The sequence below is a fragment of the Dipodomys merriami genome, unplaced genomic scaffold (assembly GCF_024711535.1).
Source record: "Dipodomys merriami isolate MVZ:Mamm:240054 unplaced genomic scaffold, mDipMer1.0.p SCAF_213, whole genome shotgun sequence".
Lineage (NCBI taxonomy): Eukaryota > Metazoa > Chordata > Mammalia > Rodentia > Heteromyidae > Dipodomys > Dipodomys merriami.
The window spans coordinates 321,268-344,866 of NW_027203527.1; the positions used below are offsets into that span (position 1 = coordinate 321,268).

A 23,599-nucleotide genomic window follows, 5' to 3' on the forward strand; every position below is an offset into this window, starting at 1 on the left:
ATGTTCTGATGTTTTTCCTTACCCCAAATCTCCTTATGGATAAATGGTCTAAGTTTTCATTCCCTTTTGTAAAATGTGGCAATCAAATTAGATGATTTTTAAATTCCATAAATTCTTTTTTTTGAGTTCTATATATTTACTCTATTATTGTGTTCTGTTGGAAATATAGTATAGCATGCATTCTTTTTTCATTAATAAGTTTTTTTTTTTGTTGTGAAAATACCATACAGAGGGGTTACAATTACATGAGCAAGGTAATGAGTACATTTCTTTTTTTTTTTTGGGGGGGGGTCCGGTCATGGGGCCTGAACTCTGGGCCTAGGCGCTGTCCCTCAGTTCTTCAGCTCAAGGCTAGCGCTCTACCACTTGAGCCACAGCGACACTTCTGGCTTTTTTCTTTTTGCTTATGTGGTGCTGAGGAATCGAACCCAGGGCCTCAGGCATGCAAGGCAAGCGCTCTACCACTGAGCCACCTTCCCAGCCCCATGAGTACATTTCTTATCAAGCATTGTTGCCTCCTCCTTTGTTTCCCCTTACCTTCCCTGCCCTTCTATCCCCCTCTCCTCCCAAAGTTGTAAAGTTCGTTTTTTGACATAGCATCTTTACATTTCGTTGTTGCAAAAATAGTTCTCTCTTTCCTTCTTCCACATTTTAATAGTTTAACTTTTTTTCCCTCTATGTCTGCCTCCTCCTCTGTATTCCATACAATAACAAATAAAGAATACAGGCATCTATGATTTACTATTTTGTTTTGTAGGATTATTTCAGAGAATTCTTACCAGTTGGTTGCACATGCCGTAGGGCCAACCATGTCAAAAGGCAGAGTAATACAACTACAAAACAAGGATTTTTTGAAAGACAAATTTCCCAATATAAAAAAAGAATCCATATTACTAAAAAGGAATATCTAGGATCTTTGGTAGGAACTTACTTGTTTCTAGCATTTATTTAAAATCTTATTTTTTTGTAAATTTTTATTTATTTTTACATATAGGACTCTTAAAAAAATACTATTCTTAAGAACTTGTACAAAGGGATTTCAACTCAACATGTTAGCTTGTGAGTACAATGCATCTCAACCCACGCTAACCCTTTCCTAATTCTCTCCCATCTCTCTTAGCCCCATCCATGTGTTTATTAAAATTTTTAAGGGACTGGTATTGAGATTATAAAGCCTCAAACTTCTTCCATATACTGTGATGGACTTATGACCAATACAGAAGCTTTTATTAGTTATTAGTTTGTTGGTTGGTTTTTGGGCCTGGACGCTGTCCCTGAGCTCCTTTTGCTCAAGACTAGAGTTCTACCACTTGAGCCACAATGCCATAATCCAACTTTTTCTATAATCCATTGGATCTGCTTGAGTTGGCTTTCAACTGTGATCCTCAGATCTCAGCCTCCTGAGTAGCTAAGATGACAGGCCTGAGCCACTGGCACCCAGCAGAAACTTTTATTTTAATCACATATAAAAATCCTCTTCTTGGAGGCAAAGAGCAAATATTTCAGATTTGATTTAAAGTGAAGATACTAAGCTCTATAGCTTTTAAACAAAAATCTTCATTTCTTCAAATAAGAAAGTAAGAATAGCCGGGCGCTGGTGGCTCACGCCTGTAATCCTAGCTACTCAGGAGGCTGAGATCTGAGGATCGCGGTTCAAAGCCAGCCCGGGCAGGAGAGACCGTGATACTCCTATCTCCAATAAACCACCAGAAAACCGGAAGTGGCGCTGTAGCTCAAGTGGTAGAGCACTAGCCTTGAGCTGAAGAGCTGAGGGACAGCGCCCAGGCCCAGAGTTCAAGCCCCACAACTGACAAAAAAAAAAAAAAAAAAAAAAAGAAAGTAAGAATAGTACTATCACAAGCAGGATTAATATTTTCCAAAAGTACCCTCCATAACATTATGATTGTTAAAAACACTGTTTTGAACAGGGATTTTGAGAAGGGAAACATAATCTGTGTCAAACTGATCATTCATATGACAGAATTACACACAAACTTTTGTTTCATTCTTATCTATGGGTCTCAGTGAATGAAACTTTGCTTAAGTGAGAGTACATTAAGTGATAAAAGAAGAAAGACAGCATTAGGGAAAATGTTTTGCACTCGCAGAGATTTCTTGTCTTCACTATAAATCTTAAGAATGCATAGAGATAAACCCTTCAAAATGCTGAGATTACCAAGGGAACTGTCCACGTGTAAGATTTTTTTTTTTTGCAATCAGAAATCTTAAATTATATTGAAAAATATAATTTAAAATGCAAAGAAGTTTTTGAAAAGTAGGTTATATAAAAGAAAAAATGAGTGCAAATAATTATTTTGGACAAATAAGTGAAGGAACACATTAACTTTCAGGAGTATGAACCAGCCATTGTCTAAGTTTGTATACAAGCATCACTCCGGGTCCTTACAGGGCATGTTATATGAGCACTTAGAGAAACCAGGAGCCATAGATGGCTTCAGAGCCAAGGATTTCAGGAGCTATGATGTTCATAGATGCCCTGCCATGGTGCCTAGTAAAACTAGCTCCATATGTTAAAGCACATTTTTATTCTCAACATTGAAAATGACCTAAAAAAGGAATGGTGGAAGAGATTGAACATGGGCATGCAGTAACAGACCATTATCTAGTTTTCTAAATTTCTTTTTGAAGAGCAAGAAGAATATAAAGGAATGATGAGCAAGAATGGGAGCAAATCTTTCTAAACTCATGCTACTTTTCAGGGGCTTGCATTATTAAAAACATCACTGTGATCTGTTTTATGTCTAAGTTTGGAATACACAGAAATAAAATGTAAAGGGACCCTCAGAGTTTTGAACAGTAATACATTGTACAACCTGACAGCAAAAACTTACAGAAATTTTCTTCAAAACTAATTATGTAGCTGTGTGTCCTCAAAGAGACATATAAGGAAATGAGTAAATGCTCTTAATTATTCCAACTAAGTTTTCATCTGCATCCTAAGTCCAAGATAGGCAAATTTAGATATAATTAAGTCATTTTTCATCTTTCACACTTAATTTCAAACTTTGAAAACAACTGTTAAAAGACCATGAGGTATGGTTCAAGTGGTAGAATGTCTGCCTACCAAATGTGAGGCCCTTAGTTCAAACCCCAGTAACACCAAAACTAACAAAATAAATCAGGATTTGCTTTTGCTTTCTTCTGTCTGTACTAGTTTGAGAATTCTATGAAAGTCACAGTGTATGCATCCTTTATATGCTGCCACACAAGTGTTAGTGATTATTATGTCTGCAGAAGTCCAGGCTCACAATTCTACTTGTTTAAAACACATTCCATTAGTTCACCAAAAAAAAAAAAATTGCAAACTGACCTCTTAGGGTTGTTAAATGTGTTAGGTAGACATTTTAGAACTGGCAAGAAATTAAAAGGGCATTTGTATAAACTATAAAGTATTTGGCTCTTGTTTTCTCTGGTAAACAGCTGTTTTGAGAGCTTTTTTTCCCCTTTCTTTTGTCAGGCATTAGGAACTAGCCTACAGACTGCATTACATACTGTTTTGTATGTTTCAACTCAGGGTCCTGTGATTGCTAGGCAAGTGCTCCTACCAACTGGCACTCTCCCCCAGTCTTCTAATAATTACTTTAAAAAACAAATACAAAAGTGTTATTTTTGATTGTACTTACTAGGGATTGAACTCAGGACCTCAATCTTGGAAAGCAGGTACTGTACCACTTGAACCACACCTCCAGCCTTTTTTCTTGTTGGTTATTATTATACATTCCTTATGCCTGAGCCAGCCTGGGCTGTAATCATCCCACCTGTGCCTCCCTGTGTTACGAGAGATGATTGGCACATATGACTGAGCCCAGGCATTGTGTTTTCCCTCTAGCTGGGATGACAAGAGTCTGCTACCATACTCAGCATTGGCTGAGATGGATCTTATGTACTTTTATGACCCACTAGCCTCAAACTGTGATCCTCTGATCTCTGCCTTCCAAATAGCTTTGAAAAGAACATATTCAACACTTAATACAATCTTATATGCTTATATTGAAGCTTGAATTCAGGATTCTCACACTTGCTAGGCTGGCACTCTACCGCAAAACCTGTGTGTGTGTGTGTGTGTGTGTGTGTGTGTTCTGAGATATTGTTTCTGGCCAGGTATGAGCCTGGACCACAATCCACCTATTTAGGCTTCTCATCATAGCTGTGATGACAGACATGTGCCACTGTGCTCAACACTCTGCTGAGGAATCTTGTGAACTATACTACATGGGCTATCCTTGAACCATGATTCTCCTGATTTTAGTCTCCCAAGTAGCTAGAATTACAGGCATGATCCACTGGTACCCTGTGATGCTTTATATCATTCTTGAAGATAACATATAATGTAAATATATAGTATTTCCTTAGAAAACATGTGTTTTTCGAAGTCCAAGGCAATGAGCTCTTTAAATTCTTTAAAATTATGCTAAAAATTATGTTGTTAAGCCAGGCACTGGTGGCTCACCCTTGTAATCCTAGCTCCTCAGGAGGCTGAGATCTGAGGATTGTGGTTCAAAGTCAGCCCAGGCAGGAAAGACTCTTATCTCCAGAAAACCAGAAGTGGCGCTGTGGCTCAAGTGGTAGAGCGCTTGCCTTGAGCTAAAGAGCTCAGGGACAGCATCTAGGACCAGAGTTCAAGCCCCTGACCACCACCACCAACAACAACAAAATAAGTTACTAAACAGAACAGTGTAGGGTATTATACAAATATGTTAGGCACAAAGAAACAATTGCTATAAGAAGCTCTTTTTAGATTCCTTTTTCTTCTTTCCATCCTTTCATTTTTTTCCTTTAATTGTCTAACAATTTTATGCTGATCTAACAAAGGTCCAGGAGAGAAACACATGCTAAATGGCACATCAAGAAGGATATTCAAGACAGATATTAAAAAATTTACATACTTTAAGACCTCTAGTTCTTCAACTGGAAGTTCAGAGAAGCTAAACTTTTACATTGTAAACACTATGAAGGCTCTGAAGAGTGAGCTTATATATGTAAAGGAGTAAGGGCACATTTTTCCAATCTTAATGGTTCCCATTTTACATGAAGTCAGGAATCTCAAAGCCTCTGTTCACAGAACTCTCAGGATGTTATTATTATTTTTTAACTGCACTTTCTACGTAGAAAAACTGAGTGTAGTTTATTAAACAGAACTAAATAATTTTGTGGCATGTAACCAATGGAACTTGAAAAGGTACAGTATGTCACAGCGTCCTGTGCACCTGCTGCATTGCCCTTGGGCATCTTAGAGCCTCTGCAAAATATAGCACTAAATTTGGAAAATTCAAAATGGTAATTGTACTTAATCATTTTATAAAATCTCAGAGCTCCAGTATAAGAATATAAGACTCCCATTGAATTGGATAAAGATTCATAAAGAAAAATGAACTTAAAAATAATTTGATGTAGAAAAAGAAATATATAGAATAACCTTCATGTTTATATGCTGTTCATTCATTCTGTCTGTATGTCTCTGTTTCTATATCTCTCTTTCTCTCACCCCCACACACATACCCTCACATATGCACACATTAAGCTTACAATGACATCTGGGAAAGAAAGATAAATATAAATACAAGAAGCATCACATATAGAAGAATAATTCAATTATATAGATATAAAAGGAAAAATAATGACAGAATTTCTTATAGTAACTGGAAAGCAATCACATTCTTTAATGGTCAAATATAAAAGAAGCTTTAAAAACCTGTACTATTTAGTGTTGCATTTAAATAAAATATGGCCCATGGCAATAAATTTATCTCATTCGGCAAAGATTAGTTAAAACAAACTTTTAACTTTTCCCCCTTAACTACAAAGTAATATACAGCAGACAGTGCCTCTATTTATAAAACCTAACCAAATTGAGGTTTTTAGAATGCAAATTTTCACTTCTATAGACAGAGAAAGAAATAAAGGCCTAGGAAAGATCAATTTGGACAAATTATTAGGAGTGTTAACAGAGGTGATAGAAGGACAAAGACTGTTATTGAGAGTATAAATGTAAAGCAGGAATAAATACGTCATATGTACTTTTGATCTTTCTTTTCATGGTGAATAAGTATTCTTGTAGTTTCTTAAAGCACAAAGTAGGTATAAAATTAGGTATAAAGTAGGTATAAGATACTCAGAGCATCAACTTTTAAGGTTATGTGAAATCCATTGGGAGAATGGATAGACTGTGAAGGGGGAAGGGAATGGTTTGAACATTGGGAATTTGAAGATATCCAGAAAGTCAAGGTAGTAATTATAAATACTGTTGCATTCTGAGTCATTCTTTAAAAAAAAAAAAAAACTTCCTAAAACAATAAATGCCCAGAGAAAAGAAATATTTATTATTTTTCATAAATACTGAGGTTAAAATGGGAATCATATGCCTTATAATTTGACTTGTGGGTCTAATGAATATCTGGCATTTACAGGTTGAATACACCTTATCCAAAATGCTTAGGACCAAACAGTTTCAGATTTCAAGATTGTTTGGATTTAAGAATATTTGCATAGACTTTACTAGTTGAGCATCCCTAATCTGAAAATATGAGATCCAAAATAAAAAACTGGGTGTGGGGGGGGTAATCTTCAGAATTTTGATGATCAAACTTCATTCATTTTAGCTCCTTAAGTACACCTCACAGAAACTTGAAATTAGGATGAAAAGCTTAAAAAAAACTGTTTTGCACAATTTCAGCCAATTTTAAAATCTTTATTAGATGCTAATAAATGATCCATTAGGTAAAGATGAAGGCATGAACATTAACTAAGCTACAAAAATATTTTCTATAAGCATGTCTGAGGGCCAATAGCTACACTAAATAAAACCATGAAATTAATTGGCATTCTTTCAATTCTTCCATTCCTCCTCGGACATCAGTCTTTATTTTCTCAACACAGTACTCATTTCTAAATCTCATTAACACTTACAATTAACTACTTGCCAATTAGTGAGAAATGTGTGTTAGTAATGCACCTCAGAGATATTTGCATCTGAATGTTAATTTGAGGGACAGAATTAGAACTTTCACCCCATATCAAAGGTAATACTTTTCAATGTGAGCTGCACATTAGAATTGCTCAGAGATCTTTTCAAATTCTGATGCCCCAAGCAATTAAATAAGACTGGGGGTCGGGAAGCAAATACTAGAATTGCTTAAAGTTCTCCAGGTGTTTTCAATATGCAGTGTAGTTAACATTACTTCTAGGGAAAGCATTTGAAAAAACAAACTTTCAAGCTAGTGAAGGACATATATTTAGTGGGAATGGGCATGTTTCTCTATATAGAGTTGCTAACTGGTAAAAGAGCTCTGTTTAAAGGGAGACTATTACATTCCCTTCTTTTTTATATTTTCTTTATTAGCATATATTAATCATATAAAGAAGTTTCATATATCTCCACTCCAGTATACATGTTCTTTGATCAAATTCATCCCCTTCATTACTTTTCTTCATTCCCTCTTGACCCTTTATTAAACAATTTTAATGGGTTGCATTGTTCTATCTGTATACATGTGTTTGAAATGCTTGGATTACCAGACAAATGCTACATTAAAATATCACTAGAGACTCAACTGCTAAGTCTGGATTTCAGCAAAGTATTTCACTTGATATTTACCTACAAAACAAGAAAAATAGTAGCAAAACCTATAGTAGTGGTTGTTGAGGACAATCAAATGAGACAGAGCATCAGAAATGTTTGTAAACTGTACAATTTATTTATTACTTTATAGCTGAGCAAATGAACCACCCATAATTCAAAAAGACTAGTGGTTATATAAATTACAACCGTATTATACATGATTACCTTAAAAACTGGCCATTTTGCTTCAATAGGTATTTATTTTAGGAAACCTATTGTCAAGCAAAGTTTCTGGAAGTACTGTGCTTTCATCAGCAGAACCTGCATTACCTGGAAACTTGTTAGAAATGTAAAAGCAAGACCTGCTGAATCAAAAATAAAAAGCAGAACTAGTTCTGTGTTTTAAGCCCTCCTAGCAATTCTGAAGCATGCTAAAATTTGAGAACCACCATCTAGCCAAACACCAGTAAAAAGGGGGGGCAGGGATATGTAAGAGTAAAGATCAAAGAATGAATATACAAATTTTATTTTAAACTTGAAAAGGGCATAAATTATTATTCAAAATAATACTTTTAATGCTGTATTTCTCAACCAAACTCTATCAATGAACACATTCTACTCACTAATCCTAATAATGGTAGTGCATAAATTTGCAAGTCAGATGAATTACAGAGTATGCAATAGTTTGAATGAAGGATAAAGAAACTCCAGTAGAAGTATCAATGGTTCTGAAAATAGGCAAGTTTTAATTCATTGGATTTTCTTGCAGAGGAAGAGTCACAGCTGTATCTTTAAAGTCATATTTATCCTAAAAACAACAGACCATAGCATCTCAAAGTTACCAATCAAGCTAAGGAAGTGTTTCATCACTGACTCAGAGAGAAGGCTATTACTTGTACTGAATCACCACCAATGTTTCCTGCATATTAGATTTGTCATTGGGTGTGCTAAGCAACAGAAAAACAGTCTGAAAATGTCTTAATTTTTTTCTATTAGAAAAGGCTATCATCACAGTCCCCAAACTCCAAGTTCAACAATCTTGACATTAATAGAACATATAGAGGCCGTTAATTTTTACCAGTATAAGTAGGTGGGTAAGAATGAGTATGCTGGTAAGAACCTTAGGTATCTTTTTTGACTAAAACAGAAAAGTTCTTTTTCATTTCTTGCTTTCCTCTTTCTGCACTTAAAAAAATGACAGTCTCAAGAACTTCCCTAGAGAGATAAAAATAGAATATCACAATTATGAACTAAATTTATATTAAGTTTTTGACCAAAAATAAAATACAATTTTTTTTAAAACTCTGGGTCTAGGCACTGTCTCTGAGCTCTTCAGCTCAAGGCAAGTGCTCTACCACATGAGCCACAGAGCCACTTCTGGTTTTCTGGTGATTTATTGGAGGTAAGAGTCTCACAAAGTTTTCTTGCCTGGGTTGGCTTTGAACCATGATCCTCAGATCTCAGCTTCCTGAGTAGCTAGGATTACAGGTGTGAGCCTCCGGCACCCAGCTAACACATGACTTTTTCTTGAGAGGATTTTAAGCAGTTGAAGCTTCATTTACCATTACTGAGAAATGACTCTGGATCTCCAAATTATTCCAAAGTCCTAGGGGACTTTTCATTCTTCAAACATAAGCTTCCTTACTTAGAAAAATCTATGGTTAAAGTAGGGTTATGTGTACTGAGAGGAAGTTCAATAATTGTTATTTACACTAGCATACCCACTCTAGGATGTTCTATATCTTTTGTTGTGTTCTACTTCTAGAGTTTCTACTGAGTAAAATGATAGAAAACAAAAGAAAGGAACTTTGATTTACTTATGCATTCTAAACTCTCAGGTTGTATACTTGTTGAAATTAATTCCTTTCACTCATTGGCTGGCTATTAACATGCATTAAGTGCCTTGTGTGTCCTAAAATATTGTTCTACCCTGCAAAATGAATCTGTTATATACAGGCTTCAGTGGTCAGGCTGTGGGTTCTGTTTCTCAACGGCTAGAGTTCAGTTTCTCTGAAAGTCAAGACCCATGATACACAAATTTGGGTGAGCTCAGAATCATAGATTCTTGGTCCTTACTCTTAAGAACTCCTACTCAGTAGGTCTGAAATGGGTCCCCAGATTGGCATTTCCAATAACTTCTCAGTTGATGTTGATGCTGATGGTCTAGGGTCCTTACATTAAGAACTACTTACCAAGCCAAATGATACCACATCTGACAACTTCCAATCACTGTACCTCCCACCCCCAAAGAAGGCAATAAGCTAAAGGTCTAATTAATATTCATCACCACTCACAAGCAAACAGGTTTTAGGTTCCAAGAAGTACCTCAAATATCTAAGATAGAAGCTCCCGCATCAAAGACATACATATAAGGAAGAGAAAATACTCCTTCCAGGGGCTTTTCTCCCACCTTGTTTTTTGTTTGTTTGTTTTGTTCTGACTCATAGGAAGTCAGATGTAATTTTTCTCAATACAAGTGTTATGAATCACCACCGTTTTAGGTTTTCCTCATAAATTTTACTTAAATAAAATAATAATTTTCCTTTCAGATTAATATTTCATTGCATTCCCCCGACCCCTTCCCCCCTTTTTTTTGTTATACTATCTGCTCTCTGAACAAACAGAATCATAGGGTTGAAAGAACATTGAGAATTTACTTAATCCCTCCTTGGCTTCAGACAAGACTCTCTAAACCATCCCCAAATATAGCAATTTCAGAAAAAGAAGAACAGGCTCTAACAATTTCCCATTCAACATTCTGTCACACACTTGAAGACACTAACATGCTATCCCATTGCCTTCTCTTCTCTAAGCTAAGCAATCCTAATTTTAGCCTTTTGGGATTTCCTAGACTTTAAAGTATTTGGACTCTTCTTTAGTAGGTTTATCTCACTTTACCTCAAGGACTGAACTCTATGTGAACTCTTCTAATGGAGACTTTTTATTGGTATGTGGAAGAGGGAAGGTTAATTTATCCAAACTAAAAGTAATGCAATCAGAACAAAGATATATATGTAAATGCCACTAAAAAAATAAAGCAGTGGCACTCACTTGAATAAACCATGAAGGACTTGAGGACACTCATTAGTGGCATTAGCAGGAACTTTGTATTTATTAAAAGAAATGGTAATGTGGTATAGTCTTTAAAACTGTATTATAAGTTATCATTTCACATGTAAAATGGGTAGGGATTAGAAAATTAAAAAATATAACTGTACGTGATGATATTTCACACAGAAGAGAATATTAAAATAGCATTGCTCATTTGCTCTTTTGATATTTTTATATGGCCTTCACTATGAAAATTGGAGTTGTAGTAAATTGATGATTTAATTCTTATGAGCTTAAAATTACGGAATCTGTTATATGCTAATCCTTTCTCTGAAAATAATTTCTCCAAGTCTCAAAGAATCAGAGGCTATTAGAGACTCAGTGAATATGGGACAAGATAAGAAAAAGTCCATGTGAATTCACATTTCTTTAATTTAGAATGGGAATGTAATACATTGAATGACTCACTTAATTTCAACTTCACCCATTCTAATCATCACTACTGGATAGTGAATCTTTGCTTTTGGAGTGGTGAGGTGTTGTTCAAGTCCAGACTAGGTCTGAGGAATCGGTTTGTTTCTTTGGCTATTGGGATCAAAGTATATGGTGGAGGTGATGCATTAGTCTCCAGAGAGAAGGAAGATGCTGCTTGCACAGCACTTCTACTCACCAGTCCATGCAGCAGCAAGGGTGTTGGCTTTGAAGGAAGCCAACTGTCCTGCTCTCCCAGCCAGAGGTAAAGAATTGCATTGGTGGCCACTAGAGGGAGGAGGATTAGGAATAGAGTAAATTGTGGGGAAAAGGCACCCATGAAAAACGCACATGGGACAACCAACATATCACCAACCACTGCCTAGCAGCTACTTCTATCTCTCTGAGGAGTTATAATGGGATTGCTATACACCATTAGCCCAGAGAACCAGACACCAATAATTATTTGTAGCATCCCATTATGTAGCCTCTTAACTCTGATGGCTGGAGAAGGGAGTTGGTACAGAATTGTGGGAAACACACCATCATACAAACACAGGCACACATACATTCTCTTCCCCCACTCTTAGAAGCTGTATCTGTGATCTGAGTTTTGCCCATTTTCTTATGGAAAACTATTTATGTTCTTTATGAAGAATATATTCACCAAAACAAAACAAAACAAAAAAGCAGCCCACCTTCAAGATAGTCAGGAAGAACACCGGCAGAGACACTCATTGTGCCAAGATGTATTTTACCAACAAATCTGTATAAATTACATGAGGTTGAAAACAAATGGAATATAATACAATTAAAGTAAAGTTTCTTTTGCTAAATTACAGCTTGAAGCAAACCTGCAAAAAATGTTTCCAATTAGCTTCTTCAACCAACACAAAGTTCAGCTGAGAGAATGTTTTGCTTTCCATCCTGCCCACTGGGTGGGCTGCCTAGTGGGTGTCTTACCTCCAGCACAAGTAGCTGAGCATTCTGACCAAGGCTGATGATGCCACATAAAGCCAACTTCATTATCTCCACTGCCAGTCCGAGTAATGGGAACATTGAACTTATACCTAATTCCCAAATTCTGTTCCTGGAGTAGAACCTGTCATTGAAAACAGCTGGTGAAGATAATTAGAATAAAATGAGCCTTCACTCAGATATTTATTATTTCTTTTGAAGAAGAAAACGTTATATAGCAAGTCTTATAGGAAACTTAAAAACATTTTAAAAGTATCTTATTATCTATCTGTCTGTCAGTCTTTGTGAAAGAGTCTTGCTATGTTGCACAGGCTGGCCTCAAACTCAAGATAGCTTTCAAAAGCATATACTTTAAAATGGTTCTCCTTTTTGGGTATGATAAAGGGGGAATGAAATTAGTTAGTGTTACTATGTGGAGATGTAACAATGAAATCCCAACCTCGCCTAACTGATATAAGTCAATAAGTTTTCTTTTCCTCCTCTTATTTTCATGGAAGGTTAGAAATATTTCTCTCATTTGTTTTGTTTGGATATAAAAATATTATTCAAGAAAACAACAAAAGACAAAACAGATACATAGAAAGAGCAAATACCTTGACTCTGCACAGATTCTGAGGAAATTACTTGCAGTTACCTTGATTTCATCACCAGTAGAACAGACATAATAAAATCTGACCTTTTCTCACCTCACAAGAGGGAAGTAAATATAGTACAAATAAAATGATAAAGACACATTTACCATGACAATGAGATTTTCAGAAGTGGGACCTAAAGCTTCCAAGGATTCCGGTTCATCTGTTGGTCTCTTGTAGTGAAAAGCTGTTCCAGCAACATCAAACTTCCTAGGCCAGTCAATAGTCCAGGCACCGTTAATATAGTAATCATCCCCTTCAGATTTTAAAGCTAGAAAATAAAATGAGAAACTTCATTTCCTAAATTATCATAGGCACAAAAGTATACAATGAACATGGATGTTCACTTAGAGAGATGATGACACTTGACCAATTCCTCCTCCCTTACCTCCCTCCTTCCATGATTTCCTCCCTCCCTTCCTCTCTCCCTCCCTCCCTCCCTCCCTCCCTTCCTTCCTTCCTTCCTTCCTTCCTTCCTTCCTTCCTTCCTTCCTTCCTTCCTTCCTTCCATCCTTCCTTCCACAGGGTCTAATTGTAAAAGACCTGGCTGTCTTCCAACTCTTTATCCTTCTGGATCAACCTCCTAAGTTTTGGGACACCACCACACCCAGCTGACAATTTTCTTAAATACAAATTAAAACAGCAATTTTTATGTGAACATTAAGAAGGTATTCCTTAAATATTTATGTCATTGATAGAAAAGAATGAAAGGTTTATCTGGAATGATAAATAAGGAATTAGCAAGGAAAATCACAACAAAAAGAATAATTAGAAAGGGGGTAGAGGTGAGGATCATACTTATTTTTTACTTTTCAGCTATGCATATATTGAATTTTAATCAGAATAACCCTCTCTATGGCTTTCTCTTTCCCACTCTTAAATGTCCATTGATCATCATCTTTCAGTGTTTCTTTATATCATTTGTTTGCATAGTTGCAATGTATTTCAAAATGATTCAGTCTTCATTGTTCTTTTTCCCTTTCACTTTAAGTACTTAATTTTATGTTATGTGAATCTCACCTCAATAACAACAAAACTGAAAAAAAGAATAAATGCCAGATGGATAAATGTTTACATGTAAATGTGGTTAAATGATAAAGTGCCAGAAGAAAATGTCGCAGAACTTTTTCTCATAACATTAGGATATAAGAAGCTTTTCAAAGCATGAAAAGAAACTCAGAGTCTTTTGAGGAACCTCCATACTACTTTCCAAAGTGGTTGAACAAGTTTACATTCTCACCAACAATGCAGTAGATTCCCTTCTGGCCACATCCCCTCCAGCATCTGTTGTTATTGGAGTGCATCATTATAGCCATTCTAACTGAGGTGAGGTGGAATCTCAATGTTGTTTTGATTTGCATTCCTTTTATGGCTAGAGAGGTTGAGCATTTCTTCATGTGCCTATCAGCCATCCTTCTTTCCCCTTCAGAGAAGTTTCTCTTTAAGTCTTTAGCCCACTTATTTATGGGACAGTTGTTTCCTTGAGGAATTGTTGTTGGGGGATTTTTCTGAGTTTTAAGTATATTTTAGAAATGAGACCCTTGTCCGTTGTATGGCTAGTGAAGATCTCCAAATCCGTGGGCTTTCTATTGATTTTGCTAGCTATGTCCTTTGTTATGCAGAAGCTCTAAAACTTCATGCAATCCCATTTGTCCAACCTTTCTTTGATTTGTTGTGTTTCTGGGTCTCTATTAAGAAAATTTTGGCCTATGCCAAGAAGACCTAGGGTTTCTCCTATTCCATCCTGTAATGTTTTCAGAGTGTCTGCTTTGACTCCGAGGTCTTTGATCCATTTGGAGTTGATTCTGGTGCAGGGTGATATATAAGGATCTAGCTTTAGTTTTCTACAAGTGATTAACCAATTTTGCCAGTACCATTTACTGAAGAGGCTGTCTTTCTTCCATTCTATTTTTTTAGCTTGCTTATTGAAGATTAGGTGGCTATAGGTCTGTGGGTTCATTGCTAGATTTTCAATTCTATTCCATTGGTCCTGAGGTCTGTTCTTGTGCCAGTACCAAGCTGTTTTGATTACTATGGCTTTGTAGTAAAGTTTGAAATTAGGTATTGATATTCCTCCAGCACTGTTCTTTCTGTTAAGGATCATTTTTGCTATTTGGGGTCTTTTATTGTTCCATATGAATTTTTGGATTGTCTCTTCTATTTCCTTGAAGAATGAGGTTAGAATATTGATAGGAAAGTAGCCTGGGGCTGGGAAGGTGGCTCAGTGTAGAAAGCTTGCCTTGCATGCATGAGGCCCTGGGTTCGATTCCTCAGCACCACATAAGCAAAAAGAAAAAAGCCGGAAGTGGTGCTGTGGCTCAAGTGATAGAGCACTACCTAGAGCTGAAGAGCTGAGGGACAGCGCCCCGAGTTCAGGCCCCATGACCGGACCAAAAAAAAAAGAAAAGAAAAGAAAAGAAAGTAGCATGGAGGTTCCTCAAAAGACTCCACATAGAGCTCCCCTATGACCAAGCAATCCACTTTTGGGCATTTACCCAAATGATCACAAACAAGACCATACTAAAGCTACCAGCACAACTATGTTTATTGCAGCATTATTCACCATAGCTAAGCTATGGAACCAACCTAGATGCCACTCAGTAGATGAATAGATCAAGAAAATGTGGTATCTATACAAATGGAATTCTATGCCTCCATCAGAAAGAATGGCATTGCCCCATTTGTTAGGAAATGGAAAGACTTGGAAAAAATTTTATTAAGTGAAGTAGGCCAGGCCCAAAGAAACATAGGTCCCATGGTTTCCCTTATTTGCAATAACTAGTAAATGTTAGAGACAAGCAGAAAAGGTCAGATAAAATGATGTTAAGCAAAATGAACCCCAAGATAAGGACACAAGTGGTTTTTTCTTTCTTGCTATTGTTTCTAATGTATTTATAAGGTATCACGTGATTTTTGTTGCTTTGTTTGTCCCTCCCCCATGGTATAACCCCTACTTTCACTGTATTTGATGTTGGTATAATTTGTGGAGGGAAAGGGAAAGAAACAAATTGTTTAAATAGGGATACAGGTTGCCCCATTGCAACAATGAGATGTTTAAGATGCTATGTCGAAAAACAAACTTTACTATTGGGGGTGGAGGGGGATGGTGCAGTCATGGAGATGGATGGTAGGGGAAAAAACAAAGGAGGAGGCAACAATGCTTGATAAGAAATGTACTCTGGGGCTAGGAAGGTGGTTCAGTGGTAGAGTGCTTGCCTTGCATGCATGAGGCCCTCGGTTTGATTCCTCAGCACCACATAAGCAGAAAAAGCCAGAAGTGGGGCCGAAGCTCAAGTGGTAGAGCGCTAGTCTACAGCTGAAGAGCTAGGGAACAGTGCACAGGCCCAGAGTTCAGGCCCTACAACTGACAAAAAAAAAAAAAAGAAATATATTCATTACCTTGCTCATGTAACTGTAACCCCTCTGTACAGTATTTTCTCAATAAAAAGGTTATTTTTTAAAAAAGCATTCAAAAAAGAAAAAAGAAGAAAAAAAACTCATAAAGGGAAGGAGATATAGTTTAGTGGAGGAGCACTGCCTAATGCCTTCTGTTCTATTCCCAACATCCCCCCATCAAAAAAAATCCTATAGAAGATTAATAGACACAATTTCTAAAGCCTCTACAGGAAAAAAATATATATATTCAAAAAGTTTTTTTTTTTTTTTTTTTTTTTTTTTTTTTTTTTTTTTTTTTTTTCCACTTCCTCTTGAACATTGTTACCCCCTCCATTGTTTTCCCCCTACCATCCCCTCCCTCCCTCCCTTCCCCAAGGTTCTTTTTTTTTTTTTTTTTTTTTTTTTTTGATCGTGATTAAGTGATTACTTAATTTCCGGAAATTCACAGTATTGTGGAATAATGATGCTCATTTAAAGTCACAAGTTTTTAAAAAAGACTAAATATCTGTGGTTCATGCCCACAATCCTAGCTATTCAAGAGGCTGAGACCTGAGGATCACAGCTCAAACCCAACCTGGCGGGGCGGGGGGGGGGGGGGGTGGCGCTGGGAAGGTGGCTCAGTGGTAGAGTGCTTGCCTTGCACGCTGAAGGCCCTGGGTTCAATTCCTCAGCACCATATAAGCAAAAAGAAAAAAGCCGGAAGTGGCGCTGTGGCTCAAGTGGTAGAGTGCTAGCCTTGAGCTGAAGAGCTGAGGGACAGCGTCCAGGCCCAGAGTTCAGGCCCACCACTGGACCCCCCCCCCCCAAAAAGATATACAAACCCAACCTGGGTACAAAAGTCTGTGAGACTCTTATTTTTAGTTAGCCACCAAAACAAACAAAAAACAAACAAACAAAACAAAACAGAACTAGAATTGGAGCTGTGGCTTAAGTGGTAGAGCTCTAGCCTTGAGCACAAAACTTCAAGGATAGTGCTCAGGCCCTGAGAGCAAGCCCCACGATCAGCACCAAAGAAAAAAAGAAAAGAATAAGCTAGCATTTACATGTGATCCTATAAAACTTGGAACTTAACTTCATTTCAGCAGGAAAATATTCTACCTGAAAGCATGTCTTTCACTTCATAATACTGTTTTGCTTTTCCTCATGTATTTTTAAAATCTAGCAAAGTCACTTACCAATGTAGTTCTTTGACACAGCAACTTCTCTGACTTCAATGTGAACAGAGCCTCTTGGTATCTGCACCACTTCCATGTAGCCTGGGACACAGAAGATAGTCAGTAGTAAGCAGCCTCTACCAGAAAATGAGTGTTTAGTAACTACCCAGCAATCAGTGTTTTTTAGTTCTTCTATTTTTTCTTTGACTTTGTACTTTACGAGTTATGAAATATGGGCTTCTTTAGGTTCATGGATATATTTTAGGACAAAAAGTGTTTGTTTTTCTTTAAAATTGTCTCAGGGTATTTTTAAACTCATCTTTTTTTCTCTAACACACAACCCTCACATCAATATTCTAGGCATTCACATCTTAAATTGTGTATGATAGCATAAGACTAGATAGTCTGAGACACCCAGAAGGCTGAAAAAGGAGAATACAGGTAGCTTGAGTTTAGACATTTGTGTTGTGAGCAACACTGCATGACATCGTATTAAAAAAAAAGGAATCCAGGGCTGAATGTAACTCAGTGTGAGAATAATTACTGAGTATGAAAGAAAGGCTAGGTTGTATCTTTAGCGCTCTTTCTCTCTCTCTCTCCTCTCTTTCTCTCTCTCTCTCACACACACACACAACCAAAGGAGGGAAGGAAGGAAGGAAGGAAGGAAGGAAGGAAGGAAGGAAGGAAGGAAGGAAGGAAGGAAGGAAGGAAGGAAACCAAGCAAGAAAAGAAAGAAAACAAGCATAGTTAAATAAAGTCAAGTAGGAAAAGAATAGTATTTCCTCAAAATATTTTGCATGAAGCACATTTTTATTTAAATGACTGAAAACAACTTAAGGAAAAATACCATTGTCTTCCTACATAAAGAAACAAACGTAAGAGGAGAAAAGAAGTGAAATGTTTTGTGATTCTGAAGATACCAGAGACCAGAACATACTCACCTCCTCTGGGTAAGGAATCATTGAAGAAACCCTCAATGGCATCACATGTACTTCCATCCCCTCCGCAGACTCGACATCTATCTTCCCTTGCATCAGATCCCAAAATATTATCACAACCTACATGCTGAAAACACACAAGAATGTTCAGTGAGTCAAAAAATAATTTCTTGGAAGCAGAACTAATCAGATACATATAACCTACTGAAGTACTCGCTCTTCCAGTAAAGGAAGTAAAAATAAGAACTCTCTTCCCTTTGCCTTCTTTTATCACTAAGCCCCAGTGAACATTTCTCAACCTCTAAGTTTAAAGAAAAAAAATTTTGACTCCAGGAATAGATGCCAATATTCCTACTCCAGCTCGTGTCTTCTTTTCTGTATACATCATGTTCTAATTTTTTAAGTAGTGTAATTTATTAGCAATCAATCTTTTTCTAAAACTAAGCAAGATAGCTTATAGTCATGTAGAAGGTTATATCCGCAAGAGTCTTGACTAACCTTATGATGGTTTTTCTCTTGTTAAAGCCATTGTTTCATTATAGATATTATATTATTAGCATTAGAGGTTACTGTTTCCACTAGTTGACTAACAAAGAGGACATGTAAGCATGCCAATCATAAAGCTGAAATTTTACCTTTTATTTCTGCATTTAAATATAAAAAGGTGGAATTTTAGTATTTTTAGTATGTTTTGGTGCTTGAATTTGCACATTTAATCTTTAGCTATTGCTACTATATGTTATCCCTGAATAAAAAACTGTACTTGGGCCATTGTAACCTGTAAAAATATAAATACCATCACAAAAATAACTTTTCTTCAAGGAGATAAGTACTGTCTCTTAGACACACACACACAGACACACATACACACACAACTGAATCGCCACATTCATATGCTATTAACCAGAAAGGCAGGGATTTTTCCAGGAAAAGCTGAAACTAAGCAAAACAGACAGCATTTTAAAAAATCTCCTCTTTCTCAGTTATTTCTCTTTATCATTTAGTTATGTTCTTCTTTCCAAAGTTAAACAAGATCATCGAAGAAAAAAATGCTGAGAACAGTGGTTTTTGTGGCTTTTCTTATTACCATGATTCATACATACATCTAACAAAATAGCATGGATTTTCTCTTACATTTTCCAAGTATTCCGACAAATTTTCTAACATAAATGCTTTAATAAGATAAAGACTAACTGTATAAGGAAAACCATTATAAATACTTTAAAAGATAAAACAGGAGGACTACAGCTGTATCACATTTTGAAGAAAAATTGTGCTGTAAAAGACATAACACCTGCAAATGAGAATATATGATAGCCATAGGAATATTCTTTCTTTTTCAACCATTTTATTTATAAACTGAACAAAAGAATAATGGACATTATAGCCCTAAATATCTTCATATCCCTAGAAACTGCTTTAAACAATTAGAATATCAGATTAAGTCACATTAGTCTAGTGCTTAAATATGAATGGATCTTTCTGTATCTAACTACCTAACTGTCAGACTTGATTTAAAATTGAATTTGCCTAAAGGCTTTCTTAAAAACAAACTGACAATAGAAATAAACACCATCTATTAGTTGAGAAAAAGATAGAAGTCGCAAAATCCCAACAATGAGGAGTAAAATCTGAGTAACCTTGCATTCTCCATTGATACAGATATCCAATGAATCTGCATTGCACTGGGTCCCATCAATTACTGCAGGAGCACGTTCAGTGTAGAAATTGTAACCTTCAGCCAAACAGTTTAATGCACAAGGTTTTACACCACCTGAACAAATAAAACAGAAGAGCAATTTTTTAAAATGGAATTGTTCTTCTTATGAAGAATGAAGTAGTAGTAGCTACAGCAAAATTATAACTCCTACATATGGTTACCTGATTATATACCTACATGTGTATGTTTCTTTCCTCTTAAAAAAAATTCATGTTTGCTGGGCACCAGTGTCTCAGGCCTGTAATCCTAGCTACATAGGAGGCAGAGATCTGCAGATTAAGGTTCAAAACCAGCCTAGACAGACAAATCCAAGAGATTTTTTTTTTTTGGGGGGGGGGTCAGGTCGTAGGGCCTGAACTCTGGGCCTGGGTGCTGTCCCTCAGCTCTTCAGCTCAAGGCTAGCACTCTACCACTTGAGCCACAGCGCCACTTTCAGCTTTTTTTTTTTTTTGCTTATGTGGTGCTGAGGAATCGAACCCAGGGCCTCATGCATGCAAGGCAAGCGCTCTACCACTGAGCCACCTTCCCAGCCCCGAGAGATTTTTTTTTTTTTTTAATCTCCAATTAAGTAGCATAGGGCCAGAAGTGGAGTATAGCCTGGATCACAAAAGCTAAAAGCAAGTATGAGATTCTGAGTTCAACTATAAGCACTATAAAATAAATTAATTATTTTCCTTGTTTTTGCAACTTAAAGAAGACCCTTCTGAGTAGTTTCAAGGTTTTAAATTTTTTCAGGTATTTCAAGTGTATATTTTCAATATATTTTAGTTGCCAAAGGAATCACACTGGATGTAATCGAATGTTTTAAAAAATTAGGAAAGAAAATTATTTCTAAAAAATAAAGGTAATAAAGTTTAAGGAGGATTGAAATAATAAAAACAAAAACTTGTTATATATATATATATAGACATATATATATATATATATATATATATATATATATGTACACTTGTGAAACTTATAAGTAAATTCTGCCACAACAAACAGGTATATGTATTAAAACAAAACCAAATTTGTTCAGCCCTTCCTAGTAGTATCACATCCTAAGAGCTTATCATGTTGAGATATATTCTTGTGGGACTAGTAGTATAAACAGAAAATTAATAACAGCATTAAAACATGAACAATTCCTAAGAGATTAATAAATCATAGAATCAAAAATTCATTTTCAACATTTCTTCATTACAACTGAATAAATATATCTAATGTTCTTTTGTGAATAACTGCATATAATAATTTGAGTGTTATCATCTTATCATAGAAACTTGTACTTTTAAAGGCTAAAGTAAAAAACAGTAGCCATAAGAACAGTAAATATCATGACTTTATAGTAGTATATTGGATAGCAAAACTAATGTGAATTTATTGTAATGAAAACAACCCATAAAAAGCTGTCACTTATAAATATGTAGTTATAAAATTCTGAGTTAAAATATTTATTTTGTGAGGTCTATAATACTTTGGCTTTATTCTTGTTAGGCTGACAAATTTTTTCTTAGAAATAAAGAAGACAACTCCAAGAAAAGGTAATTAGGCAGATAAATAAAAATATTATGCCTAGGTTCTACTGAAATTTTTAGAAATCTGGTTTCTGCAAAGTGAGTAGATGTAAAAAAATGGTATTAATAAAAATAAGAAGGAGTACATTCTACTAATGTAAATTACTATTTTATTTAAGTTGTCATGCAAAAATGTCCCAATGTTGTTAGATATAATTTATGTTTTTAATAAAAGACAAGGGGTGCCGCCTGTGGCCCATGCCAATAATCCTAGTTACTTAGGAGGTAGAGACCTGAGGATCCCAGATGAAGCCAGTCCAGGCAGACAAATCTAGACTCTTATCTCCAAGTAACCAAGTGAAAGCCTGAGGCCCTGAGTTTAAGTCCCAGTACTGGGGGTGCAGATTGGGGGAATGATGAAATCCTAGCCTTTTTTTCTTTTTACAAAAGCATAAACTACTCTGGTTTGTAAATGTTGGAAAAACTTTTCCTAAGCTACCAGTTTATATACTGTATGGCTAAAAATCAAGTCCATGTTTTTTTCCATTTTTCAATGAAAAATGTTTCTACATTAATAACTAATAATATTAATTTTTGGCTTAGGATAATGACATATTTTGCTATACTAACAAAAGAATGAAAAGTAATAAATACAATAATTTCTTCCTGAAATCATAATAAAAGTAATCATTTTATAAGATTCTCATGAATAGGATGACTAATTTTTTGTGGATTGTATAGAGATTTTTATAATAATTATCAAAGTTAGCTCTTTTCTCATTTCTAATGTTTTAGAATTTAACATAGCACAGTATGTTGTAAGTTTGCTTATCCAACCATAACATAATATTAATTATATGAGGTAGTATTTGGTTGGAAAGACACTGATTGAATTCCTTAGCCCACTGTACTAAACCATGAAAATGGGAATAAATTTCTTCTTTGTTTACTGCTGCACATGTTCGGCTTTTCCTGTTACAATGAACTTTCAGAAAAGGTACTTTTGAAGTGACATAATCAAGATGGAAGAAGAGAAGCTTTTATTATCCTCTAGCAGAAGCAATTGCTTTTACAACTACCTACAAACGAGAGTACCTTTTGTGAGACTGAGAATCCATGGGAGTTCTAGCATGCCATTGAAACAAACAAACAGAAAACCTGAGAACAGGTTTAAGAATAGTTTTGTTTCCAACATCGTGTCTCCTCAGGATCGCTGTTGCATTGGTTCACCCTTCCTCCTTTGTCTCACCATTTTGGGGAGGGAGGAAGGAAAGTGGTGGAGAAATGAAAGAGGGGGTAACAATGTTCAACAAGAATGTATCTGTTGCCTTAGTTATGTAACTGTAACCCTTCTGTAAAACACCCGTACAATAAAATTAAAATTAAAAAAATTTGAGAATAATTTCATTTTATCTTCATCATAGTCTCATATCTGCATCAAAAACAACCTCTCAGCCCATTATCTCTCCAATAGGGTACAAAATGAGATAATAAAAGCTCCTCAGCTGTCTGGGACACTACACGAGGGACCCACTTCTTTTTCATCCTGCCCAGACTACCGTGTTGATGGGTATGTCTTTAGTGTTTAAAAACAAATCTAGAAGCAGAGAAGAAAAGCCACAGGCTCAATAAATGACAGACCGGGAAACAAGTAAAATCAAGAAAACACCATCAAGACAACAACAAGCAAACAAATCTAATGAGTAAGAGATCTACAAAAGATCTGATAAAGAACTAAAAGTAATTAAGTTAGAGATAAAGTAGCATAAAGATACTGTATGAGGTTTTGTGTTGATGTTCCAGTGAAAATAAGAAAAAATAGAAAGGGAAGAATGAAGGACAAGAGAAAGGAAAAGAAGAAAAGAAAAAGAAAGCTAAGGGAGCTACAGAAGAGCAAAGATATACAACTGACTTAAATCAAAAAGCAAGACATGAATAAATGAGATGTTTGATAGATCTCTCGCTCTCTTAACTATCTGTCTCATATACACAGAGCAAAGCAAAGCAAAACAAAACAGAAGTTCTGTAGCTGAATACAATAAATGAAAAGTGCATCAGAGACTATCAACAGTAGACTCAATCAAGTGGAAAAATAATCAGTGAGTTAAAAAGGGGTCATTTGACAAAAAAAAAAAAAAAAAAAAAAAAAGGAGAAAAGAATGGAAAGAAATCCAATCCAAA

At 35.8% G+C, this 23,599-nt stretch overlaps 1 protein-coding gene across 2 annotated transcripts in view; it reads right to left on the minus strand.

Moving 5' to 3' along the window:
• The window catches only part of LOC138834374 (A disintegrin and metalloproteinase with thrombospondin motifs 6), a 209,452-nt gene that overhangs the window by 44,361 nt on the left and 141,492 nt on the right, over positions 1-23,599 (minus strand). For both annotated transcript variants that reach the window (XM_070032999.1, XM_070033000.1), the window contains exons 16-20: positions 19,840-19,973; positions 18,203-18,326; positions 17,283-17,363; positions 12,819-12,982; positions 12,065-12,203 (exon numbers count right to left, since the gene is read on the minus strand). In XM_070032999.1, coding sequence (XP_069889100.1) covers positions 12,065-12,203; positions 12,819-12,982; positions 17,283-17,363; positions 18,203-18,326; positions 19,840-19,973 — 642 coding nt within the window. The remainder of the gene's footprint in view (positions 1-12,064; positions 12,204-12,818; positions 12,983-17,282; positions 17,364-18,202; positions 18,327-19,839; positions 19,974-23,599) is intronic.